Source organism: Acanthisitta chloris, unplaced genomic scaffold (genome assembly GCF_000695815.1).
Source record: "Acanthisitta chloris isolate BGI_N310 unplaced genomic scaffold, ASM69581v1 scaffold375, whole genome shotgun sequence".
Taxonomy (NCBI): Eukaryota; Metazoa; Chordata; class Aves; order Passeriformes; family Acanthisittidae; genus Acanthisitta; species Acanthisitta chloris.
This window is the reverse complement of record NW_008672965.1, coordinates 116,745-143,006: the sequence shown is the minus strand read 5'-3', so window position 1 is coordinate 143,006 and position 26,262 is coordinate 116,745. Positions and strand designations below refer to the sequence as shown.

The 26,262-nt window shown below is 39.4% G+C and overlaps 1 protein-coding gene across 1 annotated transcript in view; it reads left to right on the top strand.

Moving 5' to 3' along the window:
• The window catches only part of SLIT3 (slit homolog 3 (Drosophila)), a gene marked incomplete at both ends in the record, with an annotated part of 216,259 nt that overhangs the window by 83,656 nt on the left and 106,341 nt on the right, over nucleotides 1-26,262 (top strand). Inside the window, 3 exons of the mRNA XM_009074707.1 lie at nucleotides 8,926-8,997; nucleotides 20,510-20,653; nucleotides 23,015-23,178. Coding sequence (XP_009072955.1) covers nucleotides 8,926-8,997; nucleotides 20,510-20,653; nucleotides 23,015-23,178 — 380 coding nt within the window. The remainder of the gene's footprint in view (nucleotides 1-8,925; nucleotides 8,998-20,509; nucleotides 20,654-23,014; nucleotides 23,179-26,262) is intronic.

Below are 26,262 nucleotides of genomic sequence, written 5' to 3'. Positions count from 1 at the left end.
CTGTACTTCTTAACTGTAGTTACTACTTTATTAAGCTGGAAGGGGACTAAAATATGACTTCATACAGAAGATAAAAGGAATGTAGGATCTCTTGACAGTCATTCATTTCTCTTTATAGAACACAGAAACTGGTTTAGCACCATGTTGAATTTACATGCAGCTGTATTTCAGCCTACCTACTCACAGCACTATTAAAACAGTGGAGCTTTTAATGGGTAAAAGGAGCAATACAAGGTCAGAAGCTGCATATGGAGGACAAACTAGAATAGAGTGTTAGAAAGAGCCCCGGGTTCAGAGAGGACTAAAATTTACTTGGGTTAATTTCAAAGACAGTTTTAAAACAATTATCTCATCAATTTTCATATAATGCAGCTTGTCTTTTAAAGAGTGTAGTTTATTTCTACAAGCTGCCAGAATTTTATTCTCTGTATACTGGATAATTCTGACAAACTGGATAACTTGTTGACTTGTGCTAATATTAGAAGGTTATTAAATATTAAACTTACATGTTGGAGTAAACCTCTGAGCCAGAATGCAGAAGGATTGGCCCTTTTTTGTGCCCTGAATCCAGCTGGGAGAATGCCAGAAATATGTATTAAGTGTTGCTAGTGTTTGTTGAATAGTTTGGGCGGTGTTATTCAACATGCTGTGGAAATGGTCAAATCCCTCAATGCTGTCTGGAAACAATTCAGTAAGAGAGTGACACTTACTGAATGCTACAGTTTTGGCTTAGTGTGAAACTACTACTGATGCTGCAGTGCTATAGCTTTCTGGCCTTGGCAAACCTCCTAGCTAGGAGTGAGCTGGACAGGCAAGACATTTCCACCCGAGTTACTGTCCCAATGCAGAAGCTGTTCAGCTTTAGCTGTAGTTAATTCAGATGCCCCCAGGTGGCCCCAGGATTGGGACAGAACACATCAGAGTGGACAGAGAGGAAATGAGAATATAAACTGGGCAGGAATTTATAGTGTTTTGACTTGCATACAGAAGCAAGCGGAATGACTGTGTATTCTCTGCCCAGTCATCCAGAACGATATTTTAAGTAAATGGTGTTTAAATATGTTTATATCCAAGTGGGTAAAATAGTGCTTAAGTTAATCCTAGGAGGTTGCGGAGGGGAAGAGAGAGGGCAGAGAGATGAGATGCAGCACAGAAGAGGCTGTAGCAAGGGAACTGCCTCTGTCTTTCCTTTGTTTGGTGTTTGCCTCAGTTTCCTGCTACTGCAGACACACAGAGCTGTTGTAACACAGTTTCTCTTCTCTTTGGCATATGTCTTTCTAAGATAGTATCAACTCCAGTCTTGAAATTGTCAACCTCCTCCTCTAGGTTCAGTTGTCTACTGTTCTTTTACTTTCTTTTCAAAGGTTTTACTCTTGCTGTTCATTGCAGGTAGGTCTTAGAAATCTATGGTTGACAGGCAATGGCTAGTTCCCTCATCTTTCATGACCTGTCACCCAGGTCTCTAGCAGGTTCCTCCCTGCTGGTCACATCAGTAGTTGATTCAGTTTCTGAGCCTTAGATATCTTTGTGGAGCAAAATTATCTGCTGGCCTGTGAAATCTGGGTTGCTCTGAAGAAACCTTCCCCAGGTTTCTACCTTGAGAAGTAGAGGATCTTCTTTCAAGTGGTCTCTGCTATAGCCACCAGTCCAGTTCTGTCAGCCAGAGAAAGACAAGCAAGTGCAAGAGGAGACAACTCCTTTGGAGTGCCAGCTCTTCCAATGAAACTGGGAAAGAATAAGGGACTAGAAATGAAGTGAAACAGTTTTCTTGCTTGTGTTTTCTCTCTTAAGCAGGTCAGTCTTTTAGGTGCCCAAGGCCCCAATATCTTTAGTCAGCTGCATGCCCTGAAGGAACACTGCTCTGCATACAATGCTTCAGCTCAGCTGAGAGCAACTTTTATTGTTCAGATACCTAAGTCAGATGTGATTGGTGCATACATTTTAATGAGACACCATCGAGGTTTAATCTATGCACAGAGCAGCTGGACTTTACAGCCAGCTGAGTTCAAATCAGAAGAAAGGAGGGGAAAATATTAATGTACAAATGAAAGTAAGCAACCTTGTTTCCATTAAAAATTAGGTACTGCTGTACTGCCTAATATCCTTGCTTTCCCCCCCCCTCTGCATTATTCCCATTTTCTGCTCCTCCCTTTACTCCCTGCTTGCATGGATTGCAGTGCTCCCTATGGGTCTGAGAGAGTGAGAGTGCTTGTCTGGAAGGCAGCCAACATTGTTAGTCTGGCTGGCTAATGGAGGCCTATATATAGTGGGGACTGCTCTGCTTTCTTGTGAACTGTTTCTTAGAATACTCTGCCTATTGTACTTGTGTAGAGATGGCAAAAAAAATGGTGTATTGCAGTTTTCAAAACATGGGAATGTTTATTAAAGAAGATGTTTCCCCTAAAATGTATAAAACTTAAATCTTTTAGAAGTGCTCAGTGGTCCATGTGCTAGCAGGTCATAAGTTTTTATTGTAAATCTATATGTTTTCTCTAACAAGAAATCCACCTATGGGAGTCAGACAGGTCACAAAATCTTTGTGCTTCAAAGCAGCCATTTCTACCTTGGGTTTTCTTTGCATTTAGTAAAAGAAAGGCAAGTTTGTTCTTGTAAGGACTCAAGACTTCTCCATTCCCCACACAGAGAAAAAGAGGAGTTATTTTCTCATTGCCCGTTTTTCATTGGGATTTTGTTCCCTATTCACATGACTCTGTGGAACGAGGAATTTCTGCTTTGTTTTTCTTAGAAATATTTGGGAATGTACATAACTTTTTTTTCCTAGCTGTTGTAGGAATAAGGGACCAGAAATAATATTCTTTTAGAACATTTTTCTTCTTCTTCTTCTTCTGAGAGTTTTCTGGTTTTTCCTTCTCTCCTCATTGTGTCTTGTGCAAGTTGGCCCTGGGTCTGCATGTTATGTGGATTTAATTCTGTTAGTGTCTGAATTACTTTTCAACATTTAGCCTTTAAGGCTTGGCATATTTTTGGTATGAACCAAGCTTCAAATCTGCTTATGGACGAAGCTGGAGATACAGCAAGATGCAGGCTCTGGACTTTGAACAGGGTTGTGGAGAGCTTGCTATAAAGCCATGGTGGGTAATGGAGAGTTTTGTGGCTTGCAGCCTGAGAAAAAGGGTCTTTAGTCTTAAAGATGTCACTGTGGGAATTGGGAGGAAGAAATTATGGTGCATAATGCAGTGATAGCTGCTGGACTAATAAACTACTTGTGTATGCCAGAGTGCCCCCTCTTGAAAATGTGGAAGCATTTCTCTGTCTTAGCGAGGTGATAGAAGTCTGAAGGCTCTGAGATGTGGTGATACTGCAGCACTTGGGACCATATAAACTGACATATGAAATATCGAAGATGAAAAATAAATGCTTGAAATAATTTGAATCTAAAAGACCAGTAAGCAGCACTTTGGGCCATGGCTTTTGTGTTGGAGGGATCAGTCTTGCCATCCAATACTTCTTTCCAAAAAAACATGAGAGCAAACAGCACCCTTGCATTGAGAAGTGTGGCAGAATTAGTTGGTTGCAAAAAAATGTGTCATCTGAATTTTAAGCAAAAGTTTGAGAAGTGCTGTGTTTGTAGTACATGGTGTTTGTGTTGCATGGTTAGCATTGCCCTTTGCTGGAGTTGGAGTGGTTAATAACTGAGCCCAGAGCATGGGGGCCAACTTAGGAATAGTTTCATGTTTCAAGATTGCTGCACACTTTCTGAAAGTAATTAATTTTTCATTTAATCTACTCGAAATCTGTCTATTATTAGTGAGAGGATTGTATCAGCATTTGGTTATTGTTAATAGTATCAAAGATAAATATTATTCTTGGGGTCAGTAAACTTCCCACAAATACAGTTTTGGAAGGCCATATCCAGACTGTCTGGGGACATTTCATGCAATAGGACAAAATAGTCTAAGCCTTCAGAGTGTTAAACTGCATGAATAAGTTTTAGACCCTGCAGGGAGAGAATTCCTTTGGTTTTGTTCATATACTGAATTAAGCTAGTGAACACTTTAAAAGCTTAGATCAGCCTGGGCACAAAGACAAGAGACAGCTTAGGTTTTGACATAACAGTCCCATTTAGACCATCATCTCCTGGATGATGATGTATGGGGTGTCATTCATGGTGATTTGAAATCTGCAATAAAGCACTGTCTATTGCAATAACTGCCAAACTTATTTTAAGGTAACAAATTGCTTTGGATAGTTTTACTGTGATTTATTTAGCTTAACTTGTTCTGAAGAAATATGAAATAGTGCAGGGGGAAAAAAATTACATGTCTAAGTTTCTTTCAGATATTAGAAATTTATTGCTGTTTTTATCCCTATCAATTCCTCCTCTTTTGAAAACCTGAATTCTTATTGAGCCTGAGCCATTGTATGTAGCTTGGGAAATATAATTCTTCCTAGCAAGAATTGTTTTCACAGTCTGAAGGAAAGTTAAAAGCATTCTGAGGACTGAAAAAGACATTGCATAAAGTCACAATTTGACACTTCAGTAAGAATGTTTCAGCTAAGCCAAAATAAAGGAACACTTAGGTGGAAACCATATGGTCTAAAGTAAGGGATTCTGTGATAGGCTGTCATACCCCAAAAAGCTCTGTGTCACCTTCAAAGGAAAAAAATCCCTGTGCTCTGTGATCTGACTCAATGAAGCAGCTAAATTGCCACTATATTTGCAAGAAAGGTAGACCAAGGAAATATAAAATAAAGACAACACAGTGGTTACTCTTTTCCTTCAAAGATGCTGTGCTAAACCTCAGTGTGTGTGAAGGGCCACGTGTTGGTAAAGGCAGTGAAAATTCCTTCATTTTAAAATTGTTCAAGAGGCCAGAATGGATAGAGACTGTGAAGAATCAGTGAGAATTTTGTTTCGAGACCCTGCTGCTGAAGGTTTGATCCATGTTTAATTATATTCTCACCCAAGAAAACACACTTGTGGCTATGCTTCCAGTGCTTTGTTTGTCTGGTGTGTCCCAGACTTCTAGATGAATCTATGCAGTGACTATTTCCACTGTTTAATTTTTATTTTTAGCTACTTAGTCTGTCAGTCTGATTAATCTGCAAAAATTGACGTTTAGTAGTAGCAATTAATTGTTCAACTGGAAATTTAATACCAAATTGTGCCTTGGAATAGATATACTGTTGGGGCTATAATAAAACTTGATGCCAGAATCAGGCTGAAGAAACCTAACACCTCATTATGACTGTTATATATTTGTATAATTTCTTATTGCAGACCCATAATGACTCTTTAGGGTGCTTCTTCCAGGGATCACCTCCAAAACTTGCAGTGTTGCCAGGGGGCTGTGCTTTATGTGGTGTGGTGTTTGTCAGACCTGTGGCTAACTTGGGTTCTTTAAGCTGAAAACCAAACAAAGAATCAGGAGCGCACACTAAAATTTTTAGTAATTTTTTTGGTGTTCTAATAAATGTTCTTCTGATTCACTGTTTATTGGCAGCAATTACTGAGCTAATTTTATTTTTATTACACGATAACTTTGTTAGTGTGTTTTTAATAAAATGTATTTTGGGTCTGAAATTTCAGGTGCTCAGGGATAGAAGGAGGGTTGTGCTCCTGTGCCAAGCTTGCACATCAGCCAGGACACCTGCATGTCCTGCAACATATGTGAGGGATGCAAGTGAACATACATTTTGAGAACTTGTAATGCCATAGGCAAATCTCTTAAAATTTATCACTGCTGGTAAAAGCACTGAAGATTTAATTGTAGTTTGTGAATTGACCTGGCTGTGTTTCCTGCTGTATGACATTTTGAAGGTATTTTGTAGTTAGGGGTTTTTCTTTGGTTCCTTTTTCCCCCAGAGCTGCTGTTCTGGGAACACCGGGGTGCAGGGCAGTGAGATGGGCAGCATGGCAGGAGGAGAGGAGAGGGACTGCAGTAATGCCCAGCCTGGCTGGGGCTGGCTCTGCACTGGCTCTGTCCTAGCACTGTCAGGAGTGCAGCAGTTGGTGCATCAGAGCAAAAGCATCTGGGATCAGGAACCTCACCGAAAGTCATGTCTGCTGGTATGAGTGTGCTTTCCTGTCTTACACAGAAAAAATGAGGAATCTGAGAAAAGCAAATTTTCTGTGCTTTTTCTAAGATTTTATGGCAATAAGGAACTCCAGAAATGAGGTGCTTTATGGATCTCCCCTCCTCTCTGCTTCTTGCTGCAGGACCGTTTGACTCCAGCCCTGGCATGGCAGGCAGACATGGCATTAGCTAATTTGGCTCTGTGTAGTGCTGAACATGAATATGAATTAGAGACAAGTGCCTGAGCTCTCATACTGACTTTTGTTTAGCTGTTAATCTGTTTGAATGTTAATGTGCCACATGCACATAAGCCCAATTAGGTTTGAAAATGCTTATTTTCCTTTTCATCCCTTCTAAAAATTGAAGCTTTCTTTTATTTTATAAGCTGTTTTAATCTGTTTTATTTTGCTCAAAATAATAAAGAATATGTATAAACACATCCAGGGTTTAAAATTTAGTGGCACACTGCACTATGGCCTTTTGACTCTCAAATTAAAAGGAAATGAAAAAATTTCTTAGAGAGTCTGATTTGGATATTTGCATTCAGTAGTGCCATAGGTAACAACTGTACTGGGTGTGAGTGGAGGTTTCTTTAAGGTTTTACTTTTATATAAGTGTTTTTACCTCTACAGCCAGAATAACCCATAGGCTGGAGTGGGGATGTTTTTACTTTCTGTTGGCATTTTGTAAAGTTTAACTTCCCAACTCTTCTCCTACGCTATAGTATTCTGCATTATTGATGGCATTGATGATGGCATTTCTAAGAGTTAATGGCAATTGTTCTACTTCACAAAACTAAGGAAGATGTTTCCCTAACATCCCAGAACTTGTAATCTAAACGCAGTACATAGACAATGCACTTGCTAAAGAAAGATTTTTTAGAAAGGCTGCAATGTGAAATGGAAGTATATTGGATTCCGTGGGCATTAACTTCATATTTTAACCTTTTAACAAATATTTTCTTTGCAGAGGTTTTGCTTTTGCTCCCTGACACAGGTGCACACGAGTTACTTGTTCAGAAAGAAGTCTGTGAGTCAGCCATTCACATGTTGGTTTAGTCCCCACTGAATTTAATGACTTGAATGTTCTCTCATAGTTTGAATCTGCTAGCTAAATGGTCCTGTTAAACCTTGCAAAGTTCAGCCACCATTTCTGTCTAGTTTTGGGTAGAGTGTAAAAATCTACATGCATTGCATGAAATTTTGTTGAAGTAGGAAATTGTGTGTGTCTTCTGTAGCTGAAGTTAAGAAACAATCTGGAAAATTTACCAGCATTCATTGCTCTCAAAAACCACTAGCTGGAACAGTACATTAAAGCCAACCTCCTGACTCTGCAGTAGATAGAGAGAAATTACATTACATGTGTTTAGAGAAAATATAATGCTGGATGACCATTGGTTTCTTGGGTAGCACTTCAGTTCCTACTATACTGCAAAAGTAATGAAGTTTCAAGTTTGGATTTTCATATTTAAGTGGTGTTATTTTATTTAGATTCATTTTATTTGGGCTCAGAAATGAGCTGTTCTGGGAACTCTCCCTCAGGGGTGATAGACTTCCTGTGACTGATGAAGAGTAAACTGAAGTGGCAATGATCTGGGAAGGCCAGAGGGTATTGGAAATGGTCTGTCATGCTAAGAGTTTGTTTTGCAGCATGTTCAGCTCTCCATAATATTTCAAATCTTGCAGGGTGGGGTTAGCCAGAATTTCAGCCAAACCTCACATGGCTGTTTGATTCATTGCTAGCATATTGTCCACATTAAAAGTTAGGGAATTAACCAGTTTGGAAGCACAAAATCAGCAAAGTTTTGGTATGAGCTGGTGTATAACCATTTGCCATGTCTTGTGTAGAGCATAGAAATTACATAAATACTATTTTCTCAATTTGAAGTCTATTAAAATGTTAAGGTAAGGCAAAATATTTTCAGAGGGAGCATAATCTTCTTCCCTTTTACCAGGACCCACATAAGCTCCTCACTCACTTTCTGTTTTTGACAAATGTTCCCAGCTTGCAGAAATGACATGAGTAAATACTTCAGCCATGATTGAAATTCAGGTGTTCCTGTCATATGTGATTTTGCTCTGATCACTGGGTAACACATCTCAGCATAATGGTGGTTCTGTCTCTTTTTCCCTTTAGCTCATTTTCTAGGCATAATATATGTGCATTTTTCCATTAAAAAAATGAAATATTTTTAATATTAAAACTGAATCATGGGTATCAGGTCATATATTTATGGTTGAATAAATATATACAGTGAGTCTCATTTTTGTTATTAAAGCTTTACCGATTTTTGTAACTAAGCTATACCTAAATTATTTTTGAGTTTCTGAAATATATGTCTATTTCCAGTTCAGGATAAATTTCTTTATATTAGCTCGTTGAAATGGTAACAGCAGCTGGTGAAGCCATAATATTTTATCCAATGATGCCTGTGTCACATTTCGTGCCAATTACTGTATCTTAAGAGACTCAGTTATATGAAATTTTATCTACAACCAGCTTGTGCTCCCTGGCTTTTAAATTCAGTATTACTGAGCAGAATTCTAGGGTTTTGCACCAGACAATGTGCCTTTCAGTGGTTAAAATATTTCTAAAAAGGGTGGGAAAAAATCCCTTAACAGAATGAAAAATATTTCAGATACAGTTTTTGGATGATGTCCAGTTTCTACATTAAAAATGCTTTCCAACACCAGACGAAGCCTGAATCATAACGACTCATTTTATACCATGTGCTCTCTGAAAAGAAAATGAGATCAGTGGTTAAATGAAATGCCCACAGATCCTGGGCATGGTGCACAAGATCAATAAAGATGATAATGCAGAGATGTGGGAGGACACTAAACTGGGCTGTTATTTAAGATTTATTTTGTCTTCCTGAATCTTTCAGAGTGCTCTATGGAAACAAGATCACAGAGATTCCCCAGGGCCTTTTTGATGATCTTGTGTCTCTGCAGCTGCTGTGAGTATGATCCCTTCCTCTTCTTTATTTCACAGACTCGCTAGATTTACTGTTTTTTCAGCTTCTGACATTAATATAACCACCTTTTCCACTGAAAACTCACTGGGATGTGCTAGTCTGTTATTTCTGTGTCAGGCAAGAGGGTGGCAAGAGCTGAAGAAAAAAAAAAAAAAGGAAGGTGTCAACAGTTTTATAGCACTGTGTGTATAATGGGTAATAGAGGATTTAAGTGTGGGGAGGAAATGAGAGACTCGGTGAAGTCCAAGAAAGGAAATTTGGTCACTGGCTGATGCGCGGGTGGGGATGCCATCGGATTGTTTTTACACATTTAGCAGTTGTGGCTAAATGTCTGGATCTTAGAGGGCTGCCCTGCTGCCAGAACCTGCACAGGCAAGCAGAGGGGCAATGCGAAAGGTCTGATTGTTGCAACTCATGCTCAGTTCCATGTTCTTACTATGTCAAATGGGGCTTAGCTGCAGGAGAAGTGATTTTACAATATATGGTGATTTGAGTATTTTGTGCCATGTGTGATTTAATACAGTCATGACAGGGGTAAGATATATATATATAGAGAGAGATATATATTAAGTACATATTAATGTAGCAGAAAAAATTTCCTAAGCAAAATGTGAAATTGCAAATTTCACTCTGGTCTCTATGATCACTTTGGGAACCAGTAACTCCTTCAGAGAGAAGGGAATCATCAACCAGTCAGTAGAGGGAGCAGAAGTGAAGTGAGTTTAATCTGTATTCCCAGTGTTCTGGTTGCCATCATGGATGATGCACTCTGAGAATAATGGTGATATATCATAAATTAATCGATTCTGGTTTATGTCACACATAGCACTCCCCCCCCCAATAATAAATCATAAAAAATATAGAATATAAAATAGCCCTTAGACATGTTATTTTAAGCCTTTTGGCTGATCTTGACATAGCCAGCAATGAATATCCAAAAGTTCACTGAATGTGTCACTCTTTGCTGCCCTTATATGCTATATAAAAGTAAGCCTGGATTTAGATTAGAAACTCATGAGCAAAGGCAAAGAAGTAAAATGAAACAGTTGAATTTGCTGTGTATGTTAAGTGAAGGACTACTCAGATGTATAATTTATCCATGAGACTTAATTGCAAACATGAACCACCCTGTTCTCAAGAAGGACAAGCAAGAGCACCTATGGCTTGGCTGTGACAGTCCTTGAGCTGTGGCAGTGGGAACTGTTCATCTCCTGCACACTGACAATTATTTTATCTTCATCTTTTGCACATACCTTTCCTGCCAGCTCCTTCCCCCTCTGCTGTCCCAAACCTCCCAAGTTCATTAGTACTTCAGTGTCTCCGCACAGCCTGTGCAGTAAGTGTGCGTTTTGGGTCAGATAGTCTGCCAAGTGTGAGGACAATAAGCATGAAAGTGCTGAGGAGGTGGGACTCAGTCCATACCAATGTAACTGGCATGTTAGTCCCTGTCAGACTCGGGTTGTGCTCAGTACAATGAAGATGCTGCAAGAAAAAGGAGAGTAAAACTAAACTTCCCAATTTGAGCTTTGCAACAGTCCTCCTCCCCAGATATTTTATGGTTAGAAGTTTGAAGTGATATGCAGTTGCTCTATCTCACCCAGCACACTTTACAGACAGGATCTTTCCCAGTAGGAAATAAAATGAAATTAAAAAAATCACTCAGCACACAGATCACAGAATCCTATAAAATTGTGGATCTAGAACCTTTGCTTAAGGCATTAAGTAATTTTCAGTTCTGTTATACTATGGTCCTGGTGTGCATGACCAGCTTTAGTGAAGTGCATATTTAAGCCAAAATGCAATCATTTTTCAGTCAGTATTTGCTGAAGTGATGCCTTGCTATTAAGGAGGCAAAATCTGTGTGCCAGAGAACCATTGAAAGGTGTTGTACTTCAACCATATAAACATTTTCAAACTGAGAAAATATAAGTAGGTTGCCCCATTAAGGGATTCCCAGAGTATTGATGCTGGAGCCATTCAGAGTCTTCTTGAAAGTGTTTGAATGTAAAATATCTTTTGGCAAGGAGAGCATTGAATGATCATGCTTTAAATGCAAACAAATTTCTGCACACATTTCTGACTGTGGCTTTGAAGCAGCTGCTATGGGATTGTTGGGATTGCTTGTAGTATTCTAATGGCTACTGAAAAAAATAATGGGATTCGTTGGTCTTAGACCTGCTGTTAAACAATTGGAAGAGTGCCCTATGATTAGATCTAATTTAGTGTTCAGTGGGCACTAGATTGGATTCCTTCTTATTAGTCTGGAGACACACTGATAAGAATTCTGTGATTAAGGTATCCTGGCAGCCTGTCTGATTTCCTGAGCTGAAGCAGGAGCATTTTTGAAAATGTACTATGTTATGCTAAGGACACAGTGAGAAAAAGAAGAGCCCTTATGAGTCCTGTGTTGCTCAGAAGGAAAAAATAATTCCTGTGAAATTGCAGAATGTATAATATTGTTATTAATTGTTTGGGATTAGACTCATCAGAGTTTCCCAGAAATGTCACTATCCTTCTGTTTAAATATACTGTCACAGTACAGACTCACATCATTCCACTTATATTCTGACTAAATTGTTCTGTGTAAATGCCTTACATCTGCAGACAGTACTGCTGATGTCAGGAGCCCCATAGCTGGGTAAAGTGATGCTCAGCTCAGCATCACTTTGGATGCAGCATCTTCAACTCTCCATTTGACTTTGGTGTATGGGAAAGGAATTCAGCACAAGTTTTAGACCACCTGGGTAGTGTTAAGCTTCTGTATTTCTGTCATATAAGACAGAGGTGGGTAAGCCAGTATTATATTTGGCAATGAAATAACCAGGCATGGTTAGATAATAAGGTCTTTTTGGGGGAGAGTGAGGTGTTGTTTTGGTTGGGTTTTTTTAAACCCTATGGGTTTAATTTAAAATGTTGTTCTGAGGTTTTCATTATAATTAACTATCTTAAGTAGTTAACATTCCCCACAAAAATAATTGCAATTGAATTTTTGCTAAATTGCTGATTTCACAAATCTTGTCTTCCAAAGTATGCAATTGTAACAGACACAGCAGCAAATATCATTCTACAAGTCCAGCTACACATCTGCTCTGTGGAGCAGAAGCTTTTCTTGGACCATGGAGTTTTCCTTATCCTGTCTGACATTGCCAAAGGAGAAGGTGTCAGAAAGCTGCTGTAGCTCCTCTACCCTATGCTCATACACTCTCCAGCAGGTTGGATCATGTGTCTTCTGAGAATTTTCAGTCAATTTGGGTTTGAGAGAGCTATACTGTTTTTCAGAAAGGGATAAGTGGAGTCTGATTTTTAGGGGTTGGGTTTTTTTATACAGTGAACTGAAACTTCCATTTCATTGGGGGAATAATCAAACTAGTGTTTGGTTAATTATCATTGTTTGTGTGTCTTGCATTTGAATGTCAAAGGAATGGCAAGGGCTTCAGTTTAAGGTGGAAATTTTCTAGTGACCATTAGCTGTGGCAGTTTGAACTCCTGTTCAGGAGGTCTTCAACTGACCTTGGTCTGCCTAGAAACTGGGACATATTTAAATGTCCTGCTTACCTGTATTCAGTTTTCCTGGAACGTGGACAAGCTCTTTCAAGAGCCCTTGAGTTTGCCAAACTGCCTGCCAGTCACTGCACAGGGGGCACAGCACCACCCCATGCAGCTCTCTCTTTCTCAGCAGCCCTGTGACAGGTAAACCTGATGGCTGCTCTGCTCCCTCCTAATAGCTCCTGTGCAGTCAGCACTGAGTCACAGGACTCACCATAGTGAGCTGTGGGTAATGGGCACCGAGTTTGTTAGCCAGCATTTGTCATTTCTAAGTAATACACTTTCCTCTCTGCAGCCATATTAAAACAAACATTCTGGGAGCCTTTTTATTACAGTCAAACACTGTGTGCTTCGCAGTGCTCTGCTTCCTGGAACAAGAAGGTATCATAAAATCTCTCCTGTTTAGCAAAATAATATGGGGGATGAAGTCTCATTTTTCAAATGTCTGGCAAGTATCAGTTTTCAATAAATCCTTTTCCTTGAGGAAATTTGCTCTGCATAGTTACTAATCATACAAGGGCTCAGGCGTGTTGATCCTAAACCTTATGGTTGTGATCCCCGTGGCTTACTGAGCAAGAAAGCATACCCATAGTGGACTCTGTTTTGATGTTGCTAAATGTAGATCTGCTCCTGGGGTACATACATATGTATTGAAATCAGAGGTTTGTCGTATTCCTCTCTCAAGAAACGAAGCCAAAAGCTTATATCCTTCACCTTCAGCTGATAGCTGGTCATTAGGGAAAACTCAGCACTGTAGTTGGAAAAGACCAATAATCATATTGGTGCCTGAAGTTTGACATACTGTTAGATAAAGTAACTTCAAAAGCAGTGAAAAATTAGACTTCCAGATTCATTCATCTAACCTGGGTTAAAATTGGAACTAGATCTAATATTTACAACTTCAGCTGACCTTTACTTAAAATCGACTTGTATGAAGTGACAAGTCACGTGTACTTTGAGAAACTGCTATCAGTCTTCCCAAAATGCAACCAGTCAAATTTTGGGTTGAGTGATTCTCTTTTTAACTTGCTTTTTTGCTGGTTCTTCTGGAATGAATAGGCAGATACTTGGTACTTCCATCTCTTTTCTGGTAAGGTTGCTTGGGAAATATCTCCATGGCAAATTTGCCAAGTTTGAAGTGCTTCTGTTGTTTTGTAGCTCTAAACTGAATCCCAGTACTGAAAAGCTTAAAACAGGATCTACCAATTATTTATTGTATACTTTTGGGGCTTGTTAGAAACTCAAAGGGAATCCAGTGATGCAAAAACCCATACAGAGTATTTTTTTAAAAAGAATGTACATCAATTCCAGTATTTGGTATTGTATACATTACACTGTTGTATACAAAAGCATCGTTAAACAGCTATGTAAACAGTATATAAATGTCAGAATAAAGAAATTACAGTTTTCCAAGTCCTTTGTAGTACAGTAGTCTCTCCTCCTCCACATAGTGATCTGGACTTTAAGTGCTGTATGAAATCCTCTTGTTCTGTGGACTTCTTAATTTTTCTCATGGACAAGAGACAACAGGCAGTAAAGAAAAGTGAGACTTCTTACTAGAAGTAAGGAGAAAACATTCTCACAACGATGTCAAGCAGTTGGGGTAGGCTGCCCAGAAAGTTGTGCATTCTCTGTCCTTGAAGGTTTTAAAGACCAGAGTGAATAAAGCTCTAAGCAACCTGGCCTGACCTTATAGCTCATCCTGTTTTGGCAGTCTAACAGGACAAGAAACCACTCGAGCTTCCTGCAATTCTGAATTACCCTGTGATCTGGTGAAATAATTATTTCTCAGATAAAGCAAATATCTTCATTAACTATGTATAAATAGGTCATGCTTTGAGTGAGGTTCAGACCAGATGACCTGGAAGTCCTTTGCAACCTATGTCATTTCTGGGTTCCGTGAATGTAAATTCTTAGCAAAATGAGATGTGAGGCTGTCTCTTGATTGCTCAAAATATTTCTGACTACAGCAGAGATACTATGCAACCCTTGTCCTTCTAGTCCAGGACATAATGCTCTCTGCACAGACCTGTTTAATAGCTATGGAATTGTTTTTCAGCCATTTGCCTCAAGCTTTTTTCCTTCAGATTTCTACATTTAGGCTGCTATTGTGATAATGTTACTAAACTCAATAACTGCTGTTAAAATGAGGGAGCAGCATCTGCCAGACTCAGAAATACAATTACAGTCAAGCACTAATGAAAGACTGCAACAGCATCTGCCTTTTCTGTGTCACTTTTGTAGCCTGTCTGCATGCAGCTTCCCCCAACAACCACTTGTCCCTACGTCAGCGTGTAACTCATTAGCTCCTCTGACGCCAGTGCTGCAAGCTGGACTCACCTGACCGAAACTCTCCTAGTTAATATTACACAAGAAACTAACTTCCTGAGAGCACAGAATGTTGAGAAAATGTGGGCTTTATCATGTGGTTATCTAGAATTAGCTGTGACCGTATCTGCAGGCATAAGTTAGACTATATTGAATTTTAAATAACAGAAGTCCAGGTGCTGTGGCAACGTGTGCTTATAATGCTCCAGGTAGTAACACCAATACCACAGGATTGTTTTTTGGATCGTGTTGAAGTTGCAATCTTTGGGATCAGACATGAAAGGAGGCCTTTAGAATCTCTCCAGAACTGGACTGTCAGACTGTGCTCTGTGCTTCCTTCTTGACTCATTATCAGCTCAGGACTTTTCCATTTTAATTTACTTTGAATAAATTTGTTATCACCATCATCCAGTTTCCTGAACATGGAGAAACACTTGAAGCTGGTTCAAGTGAGCATGATGATGATTTCACACTGGTTATTATCAATTGAAGCACTGACAGACTCTTCAGTGGTCAGTCATCACATTAGGAAATGTAAATTTTAGTAGATGTCTAAGTATCTTGACACAGCAAGAGGCAATCAGAATGTTCCCTGACAGTCCAGGCCATTTTAAAACAGTCCTGAAACAAATATAATTATTTTGCCAATAAGTAAGCAGGGGCACACACAATTCTGTCATTAGATGTTGCATGTCCTTGACTGCTGGGATGACCAAGTACTTGACTAGATATTGCCATATTGACACTTCAGCTGTTCTCCCACGATGAGTTGTGTTAAATCAAAGATGACACTTGATTCCCCAAAACCTTCAAGAGAAAATGCTGAAAAATACATGCTAAGTGTTTTCTGACGTCTTGTATACCCTGAGGAAAGCTGAGAGCTCTTTCTTTGCAGCCCTATAGTGCCTTTGAATGTAGGTGAAGCCTTTAAGTATTGATATTTTATAAAGGTCATGCCTATTCAACTTGTATTCTGCTGTTACCTGTGGAAAACTGTTACCCAGTTCTCCTCTTCCATACAAGCCTCTTACGCCTTCTACATCTGTCTTTTTCTGGTGAGTTCTCATTTTCCCCAGTGGAGTCTGGCATGTGGGATGTGCCAGCCAGTTCATAGGATGCCAAACATTTTCATTTTCATCATGTTGTCGTTGCTGTCAAAACACAAAGCTAGTGAAAAAGGAAGAGAAGGTTTTCAGTGCCTCTGCAGCTTTTCTCTGCAACACTTTCCTTTTGGCTCACTAATGTGCTTAAGATGATTCCTGGTCCATCCTGCAGCACTGGAGACCAGCCTGCTGTCCCCAGCACGTGTAGGGTTGCTTGGCTGCTGTTGATTCTCCAAGTTATGTGGATATTTGCTGTTAGTTTGATTACTTGACTTAACTGAGATAAAAATACAAACATTGCTAAGGGTAAAAGGCATATAAACATTCCCGTTTGCTCTTAAAAAACAATTTTTTCAATCATTTTGGGTTTGGAGTTCAGAATGTTATTTAAATGTTAATCACTTGAAACTGTGCTTGGGCATATAATTCAATTATGGGACCATCTTAATTATGCAGATGGTGCTTATGAGCAGCTGATACAATTACAGAGCCAATTCAGTGCACATTCATTTCAAGGGCTTAGCTGAAACACGTTATTATTTCAATGTATGTGGACAAATCCACTTTTTCAGGAAATGGGTTCATGGAATTGTAATAGTGCTCTGCTCAGCTCATTGCTCTCAATGGTGTGTAAACCACAAGGTCTTTAACCATTCTCCTGTATTCTGTGGTGGTCCTAGGCTTGGGAGAGGTTTCTTTGTGTTTTTTACATATCCAGAGGGATGAAAATGGAGACTTGAGTTAATAATCTGTCATCCCTCTGGGCAGCACGCGGTTTTATTTCTGCTTGAATTTTTAACCTCCTTTTGAATGCTGCCCCACATCTGGAGGCCGTGTGTAAATCTCATCCAATCAGGCTGATAACAAAATAGGAAAATTAGTGGAATTTACTTTCACCGGGAATTGGTGCAAAGCAAATACCATGTAATTCCTGCTAAAATAAGGCTCAGCTTTTAATGTTGTTCCTTCTTTCAGTTTAAGTCCAGTGAAAGGAACCCTTAGTATGTTTTACAGCCTGGTTCAGTGTTCAAGGAAGATCAGCATTTCTGCTTCCTGGAATGTGTTTTTCTCATCTGCCTTTGTGTTAGTTTAAAAAAACCTCTTATAACCACTTTTAACTCCATGTGAGGCCAACCTTGTATACCTAATTAACAATTAGATGCCATTAGAGGGGCTGAAATAGTGAGGAAAGATTAAGCAAAGAACTGGAATTTATAAAGAATATCCATGGAGGAGATATTTAAAAGTAACTGAGGGTTTTGAGAGGAAAATGAACCGTAATGCTTCTGCCTAAAAGACATCCTGTAACTCAGAGTAAGCAGGAAGAAAAAAATTTTAGGGATTATTTATTCTGCTTTCTCACAGTTTTTCACTTCTTCCCCCTCTTTCTCACCAATTCTGATCAGAAATAAGTCATTAATCTATCTCACCATCCACCCCATATGGCCACACCTGTCTTACTCTTGAACACACTATCTGTCCTCTGGTGATTAGGTACTGCACATATATTGCATAGGTGATACACAGAATAGGTGTTCTCACCTCAGAAAAGCTGTTCAGCACCTGAATTCCCACTTCCTAACAGTTTCCATAAGCACTTTCCTGTTCCAAGTGACTGATGCTTAAAGGAGAGCATGTGCCTCTGTATTTGTGGCTGTATATAGGATCAGTTGCTCTCATTTTTGGTATTTGGCTCTCAAAGAAATGTCACAGATTGTATCACCATGAACCTAGTCACTGAAAATTCATGCCAGGAAAACTTCTGACAGCGTAAATTCTATCTTCCAGCATTGGATTTATTCATGTTTAGTTAAAATTAATGAGAGAATGAATCCAAATGCAGTGTATTCACTGCAATCCCAGGTCAGCTTTGCTTGGAGGGTTTATTCAGTGGATGGTTAGACTTCAAGCCCAGTCTTTGTACAGCGGTGAGCAGCATCTGCCCAGGGCAACACTGCTGTGGGTGCACTTCTTAAGCACCACAAAGACATCCTGGGTGTCCACATATCAAAATACAACCGTAGTTCAGTTGTAAATTCTCTTGTTGCTGAATTTGTTTTAATTTTTGCTTTATGCTTTGTTATAAGTACTACTTGTTTGTTGTAACTATTACTTTAATATTAGGCAGAATTAGCATCTAGCAAAATAAATCCAAGTACATACTTGCTTTCAGTGTTCTTCCTGTGTAGCTTAGATATCAAACCTCTGTCATGGAACAGTCAATCCAAGGCAATGTGCATTGTGTAAAATCAGTGTGGGACCAGTGCACAAGGACAAGGGGTAGAAACCAACAGGTTTATAATGCCTAAGAACATGTCTGAGGATATTGTTCAAAACTCAGTAGGTGTTTCTGCCTTCTAATACCTTGTCAACCTGTTCTTTATGGATAAAACACTGTACAAGCAGGACAGAGAAATGCACAGTGCATGAGAACCAAGAGAGGGTGAAGATTGCTTTGACTTGGACATACAAATGGCTATAGGAAGGAAGCAGTAAGAGATAACATTGATCTTTGCTGTTGAAGCAAAGGAGGAGGAGCTGTTCCTCTAGCCTGATATGAAAATTACTCTTACTTCTGGCAGAGCCAACAGGAGTGTGGATTAGGTGTCACAGAAATACAGATTCCAGAGGGTACATACTAGTGCTGCTTATGATTTCATAGAATTGTTTTAGTTATTACTTCATGCAAAAATGTAACTTCATTTATCCACCATTGCATTCTATGGAACTTTGTCTTAACTAATGTCAAACTTAATTCTCCACAATTTGTAGAGGAGAAATTTCAAGTAAATCAACACTGACTTTTCTGTTGACTGGAAAGATGAGTTCTCCTCTGGAGCCCTCTCGTTTCAAAGCACTGCATTCCTGTTCTCCTTGAATTCTCCATACTACTCAAGTTATGCCTCCATCTCCTGTGTATCACAATTGCTGTAGCCATTAGCTGCAGTAATGAGACTCTGCCAAAACAATAGTAGGAGCAGAGATCTGCAATGAGTGTAGGGTGTTCCAAATGTTTCAGGAATGCAAAGGCAGGGTGCTCTACAGAGGAAGCACCTTCTGAATTGATTTTGGAGCAAAAGAATAGCTTCATATGCAGCTAACAAGCATGCATTTCTTCCCTGGGGCACTGCCCTGTTGTCTCTAGTGGTGTATGTGCAGTTTGTTGAAAATGGAAGCTCCCTGTGCTGTTAGAGGTGTCTTTAGGATATTGTATTTGCCTGCTGAGGAATAAAGGATATATTTTCCTTTTTGCCTATAAACATATTTGTCTTCTTATTTTGTATTAGTGTGGTGCCTCATAGGGAGCCACAATGATGCAATACTAAGTCTTCAAGCCCTTTGACAAAGGAAGAATTTTGTGCTCAAGAGAACTGAGTCAACAGCATGTATTGTTTGCTATTTACCATTTTTTTCTCAGGCCGATAGTAGTCAAAAGATGTGGATTTTGGCTTTTGTTAGAAGAATAGGTAATTTCCTGCCTATTTTCATTTTAAGTGTAACACACCACCTATGCAGATGACAGTAACAATTTAAGTGTGCTTGTGTTTGATTGTCTCAGCAGGAGATCCAGCTTGTTGTTGGGTTTGTATATATTTGTTATACAGGACAGAACTCTGGCTGGATGATCTAAGAAACCTGCACTAGTACTGTCCATGATTTTCTGGCTGACCTGATTAGTTCTGCCAGCTGGCTACTGAGTAGTTGTGCAAAATATATTTTAAAAAAGGATTTAAATTGCCTGTGTGCTGCTTTTCCACAACTGCACAGGAATCTGGTATGACTAGAATGGAGCAGGTTCATAGAATTGTAGGACAGTAGAGGTTGGAAGTGATCACTAGACAGTGAGTCTGCAGAACCCTTGCTTAAAGCAGAGACACCCTATTAGGTCAAAGCATGCTCATGGCTTTATTTGATATTGTCTTGAAAACCTTCAACCACAGAGACTGTACAGGTCCTTGGGGCAGCCTGCTCCCCTGCCTTTTCTCGTCTCAGGAGAAGCACATTTTTTCCTTCCATGACCAAATTAACCCTGCACTGCTTATCAAAAGGTTTCAAATTCCAAGAATTTCAGTTAGATTTAAGACAGCTGCTAGTAGAGAAAATTGGAAAAGAAAAGGGATCTTCTCATCGTGGACTTTGTGTATGTGTGTGTGCATGGAATAGCAAGGTGGGGAGTATTTGCTATTTCTGTGTATACTGAGCTGAAGGCTTCCTTAAATATTTGTGTAGAATTTTGAGCAAATTGGCAGAGGGCTAGGCATACAAGAAAACACCTCAACTTCAAAGTATTTTAAGATTTAGCACTGTTATATGTCTGTATATTCCCCAGCTATGAGTACTCATGTTGACTGTGGTTTTTTCTCCTTTTAAATTTAACAAGCAGATTAAAGCCTTTACATGTGGGTTGGCTTTGGTGACTAGGTTAATATTTTTTTTAGATTTAACCCCAAAGTCCAGTCTATCTTTATTTGATTATTACAAGATTAATGAATTCTAAACCTTTTCTCTGTTTTCAGGCTTCTCAATGCCAATAAGATCAACTGCCTGAGGGTAAACACGTTCCAAGGTCTGCATAATCTCAAACTGCTATCTCTTTATGACAACAAACTGCAGACCATCAGCAAGGGGCTCTTTGCACCTCTCCGATCGATCCAGACTCTGTGAGTATGCAGCACATCAGAAATGACAGCTCTCTCTTTTTCCACCAAAGATGTTGCCTGTCTTTGCATCTGACATTAAGACAATTTGGAAGAGACATCTTTCTGTTCTCACAGAAAGAAAAGGAGCAAGGAAAAGAAGCATTGCATCAATTCAGCAAGGCCAGCTATCAACACAGCCTGCCCAGAGTGACATAAATGTCATCAGTGTGTTAAGCTCATAGTGTTTGTTGAGAAGATAATATGTGCATTTGACTCTGTACAATATATCAACAGCAGATTCTGTTAGAATCATTGCCTAACAGTTTTTAATGAGCTAATGAGTTGGCATTTCTCCTTTCTGTGTCTGAGTCATACTATATAGTTCATGACTTCTGAAACCGTATTTCAGCTGACATGCCCCTTAAGGGAAATGATACATTGTATTATTTGATCCATTAAGAAAATGTATTAAACATTTTCGAACACTCTGAACTTGGAGACATTAGAATAGGGATCAGAAACAAAGGTATAGAAATGATGCAATATTTTATAGACAGTGTCATCCTAAAGCTGTGAGTAGTGAGATAATAAGATAAATAGTACTCCTTCAGAGCAGGAGTTAGCCTGATATTCCAGTATTAAAATATGTCTGGGTGTGCATATATACACATACTGGAATATTTATGTACATTTACCTAGGCACATGCATACTATAGTACTGGAAATTTTTATATACACATGCACATATATATTTTAATACTAGAAATGCATTGGCTGAGTTAGTTTTATACATGTTTTAATTCATATACAAATGAACTAACAGGGATGATTTCTAGCAATAGGGTTTCTGCCACCTCCTCAGGCAGCCACAATCACAGTCTGAATTTCCAACAGATATCTGGCCAATATGTATTGCTGCAAACCATTAAGGCATTGAAGTAATTATGTACAACATTCCCCCTCTGTCCTGGCCCCCCAGCTCTACCATGCTTTTTTGCTGCTGCAGCTTGCTCTGTATGTACATAGATATACATGTAAACAGGAGACACAGAGAGGGTTCATTTACAGAGGTATGTAAGGTTTGTGAAGTTAAACAGCAGGTAACACCCTTAAGGTATAAACATTTCCCCTTGGTTTCCATGGGTTGTTGTTGGCATTCGTGGTGATTGGCATCTTCTCTGTTTATTCTAGAGGTACAAAACCAGACCCATGTCCTGTCTCTATGTGCTTATTTGTTCTTTGGACCTTTCACAGTGGGAATGGTTCTAATTCAACAATAGCTATGAGTTCTTTCAGGCCCTTTCTGCTCTGAATGCTTTCCCTTCCCACTCCTGGACAGCCATTGCCCTGTTGTATTTTATACTTACTCTGTTAAGTGACAGTTCATAAATATAACTGCAAACAGAAAAGAAAGAAGTTTCTACAGGTGGAAAACAGTAACAGAGTGTAGTTCTTGTGAGGCTATAACTTTACACCTCTGGCCAAATCAAATAGAAACATCTGTCTTTTTTTAAACTGTCTGCAGTTATTGGAGAGCTGTGTCCTGCTCCCTTGGAGGTCAGAGGGACTGATGTAAGTTAGCTTAACTGAGATCAGAATCCAGCTCTGGAACAGACCTGACAAACTCTCGTGATACAGTCCTCAGTTTTGACAAGCAGAATGATTCAGAACAGCAGCAGAGAAATGCTGTTTCTCTCTAAGATGCTTCAGCAGATTTCTGTTACCCAAGTCTAAATACCCAGTATAATACTTATTTCCAACTGCACAGGAAACAAGTTGTGAAAACTTTGGTGAAGGCTAAACTGAAGTTCTATCTTGCATAAACAGTTCAGTCTTAAAACTTTTTGCTCCAGGAAAAAGATACGTAAGGGGAATACTATTATACATGAGGAGTATATGCAAATATTAATTTCAGTCTTGTGAAAAGGCTTCTGGATCACTTCTGGGTTTGCCCAAAGATCCAAGGCACTTTATTAATTCACGTTTGGATCCTTAGGAAACTGAACTTGCCGATAACATTTCTTTTAAACCAGGGTACAAAATGATCTTCAGGTAAGGTGCATTTCTCTCAAATGCAGCATGTCAAGCTCTCAGGAGAAAACATAGGACGTGGTGGCCAGGCGGTCTGTCCTTTAAAGCAGGCTTTGCGATCTTAATTTTGGTTTCCTCTGTGAGAGGACTTGCAGCAGGCTTAATGAGCTGCGAAATGTGATCGCTCACAGAATTCTCCCATTCATGTGCAGCTCTGTGTGGTTTCCGCCAGGCCTGGGTTTTTGGGAGCTTATTCAATTACTCTACTCTTCAGGTTTGCGTTTGTGAAAAACAATGATGGAGTACAGTGTCACAGGTCACTTCTGATTAAACATCCCATCCTTCTTGCAGACATTTAGCTCAGAATCCATTTGTGTGTGACTGCCATTTGAAGTGGCTGGCTGATTACCTGCAGGATAATCCGATAGAAACCAGCGGCGCTCGATGCAGCAATCCGCGTCGCCTTGCCAACAAACGAATCAGCCAGATCAAGAGCAAGAAGTTCCGCTGCTCAGGTAATTCATTTATCCAGGCTGTACTGCACTTTCAATTCAGAAATAAGCAGGTCCAGAGAGCCTGCTAATCGAATCTGCAGGACAGTGTTTGCTATAATGGATATTATGGAGCATCTTTTAAAATTAAATTTGGGAAATTCGGTTAGTCCTCCAGAAAGCCAATTACCTTATGGATTAAAAAAAAAGAAAAGGCAGTCTATAGCTGTCTTCTGTGTGTCTCTTAAAAGGAAAGAAATGAAAAAACCCTTAAAAGCTTGTGACATTTAATTGTAAAGAATTGCTAAGTTACGAAGTTTCTAAGGGAAACAATGAAGATGTATGTGAATCCATGTGGCAAATGTCATATTTTGAAAGGGTGGAAGATGGCTGGATTGTCAGTTGTATTCAGGCAGAACTCTTCCTGCCCTAATGAAAGCTGAGCTCAAGTAAGTTCTCAGTCCTAAAGGCTGAGAACAGTATGAGTGAAATTTTTGTACAACTGGCAATGGGCATTTCTGATCTGGGATGTAAGTGAAGCTGGGGATCAGGGGATGGCATCGATTCACGTGCTTTCACACATTTATTTGCTTTAGATCCACAAGTAACATGCACCAGTTCTAGTAAAACTGCCATCAGAGTTGGTAAGATTCTTGCTTTCAGCAAGTTTTGAATCAAAAATTACATTGTAATTTATGCAGAGGTCTTGTGAGCTAGATGGAAAAATGTTTCCACCTGAAAATAACCCCCAAAGTAATATAAACAGTTTTTTCTCAGCCCTATCTGTTCTTTATTTATGGTTCAGCTGTCAGCAAAAGGACATTGTTGCCTTACACAGCACTACGAAGCAGACGACTGCTTCTTCATGTGTTTTTTCTGTTGGTTTTATTGCTTATATGTATTTTAGATTACTCCTTTTTTTTTGTGTACTCTAAAGACAAGCAGGTTTCAGTGAGCAAATCTATTAGTATGTACTGAGGAGAAAAATGACTGTTATTGATGGAGTACCTTGCAGTGTTTTCTATGAAAATTACTATGATTTTTCTCCTTTTCCTCTGAAAAGAAACATGAATAATTGTGTTCCTGGTGGTAAAAGATTAATGACTCTAGATGGGGATGCAGCATGAAACTGAGTGGCAGCAGCCCAAAACAAGCTGTTGTGCTTTGTGCATCTCTGTGAGCAATATGCCGAGCTAAACCTTCCCTTTATGGGGAAAATAAAATAAAGATAACTTCATTTGCAGCCAGCTCTTCTTGGGCATGCTTGTTAAGGTCTTCAATCCCTTGTGACTCAAGCCACAAAATTTATCATCAGACCTGAAATTATGACATATTTTATCTGGGGTTTTGGATTGTGTCCATCATAGTAACAAGATAATTAGTCAGTAATATTCATATTTAAAGACACTGGAAATGAAAATGCATAAATATAATTTAGAAAGGAAAGTAGACTGCAGAAACAGATCTGTGTAAACCTGTACCCAATTTGCCATTGTTGCTTTATTCTGCTTTCATTAATAGGCTAGAGAAATTAATGTTATGTGTGTGCATGCTTTGAACAATGGTACAGGCGATTGGATAAGGCAAACACCATCTGATATCATTTATGAAAGGTCGTAGCTAAGAAGAGCTACAGTGCAGAACACAGTACCTGGTGATGCTGAGAATAATATTTTGTGTGAGTTCTTCTCTTGGGGGTCCTTTCCTTGAGGTATTAGGCTGGTTTTCCCTTGGTCTCCAGCTCTACGTCTATATTAAAACCACATGGAAAAGGCATAAACCTGACTTATGAAGGAGGAGAGCAGGGATTGTACAGCTTCAGAACAAAGATTTCAGCTGGATGAAAACTAATGCTATTCAAAAGCTCAATAGAGAAGATATCCTTGCCTGTAGAGCTTCCAGATGGCGATGAGATACATCGAACTCGACTCACTGTCTGCTCACATGAGACAGGGGAACGTCTAATGGTTTAGAAGAATCTTAGCTTGTAAATCAATCCAGAGAACAGACATCCTTGGCACTTGTTCTGCTCAACTTGTCCTTTTGAATCATGGCTGCTTCAGGCTTGGCATTTAGCAGGAATTTTCCGTGTTTTCATTTCAAGGAATATGTTTCATCCCAGGATTTAACACAGCACATCTCTGTGCAGAAATGTCCATGAGGTATGAATCTTCATCATTCAAAGTCAGAGTATTGAGCAGTGCTTTGTGTTATCCAGGGATGAGACTGCACAATCCCAGTGGGATGGCAATGCTTAGTAACTTGTCAGTGTCCTTGCTGTCTGTGGGATCCTCCCTCTGTAGTTTTTACATCTTTTGCTCAGTGTATGAGAGAAGAATTTTTACTTTAGATCCTTTTGTAAGTGTGCATATTTTTCTCAGAGGATTGTTGTTTCAGGCTCCTGGTATTTTCAAGTAGTTTGTTTAATATATTAGTACATTTCAATGGTCAGAAAGTTGGGGTTTGGGGGGAAGAGACAGGGAATATGAGGGGTTGGTTAAGGAAGCAATGTGAGGGATTTTATCTTGACCTAGTCTTTCACCTTTGAGATAAAGATGCGTAGAAAGTGCGAGCCCTATGGGAGCAAAGGAACTCAGCCAGTGTCAGGATCATACCCATGAGTAGTTACACCTAGGTAAGCTTAATAATTTGGCATCAGGAAAAGGACCAATTTTGAAGTCATAAAATACTGAGGTTGTCCTGCAGCAATCTCTGTATTTCCCACATTCCTTTTTACAATGGCATGTAGTGAGAGGACAAGGGGGAATGCCTTTACCCTGTAAGATGATTGATTTAGATTAGATATTAGGAAGAAATTCTTCCCTGTGAGGGTGCTGAGGCACTGGCACAGGTTGCCCAGAGAAGCAGGGTATGCCTCATCCCTGGAAGTGTTCAGGTTCAGGTTGGATGGGCTTGGAGCAACCTGGGCTAGGGGAAGGTGTTCCTGCCCATGGCAGGGGGATGGAACAAGATGATCTTTAAGGTCCTTTTCAACCCAAGCCATTCAATGATCATAAAGGGCACTGTCAGGAGGGACCTGCCATGAGAAAAAAATGACACTGTTCAGTAACTTAAGGGAAGAAAGAGAAGTGCTTTTTATGCAATGAG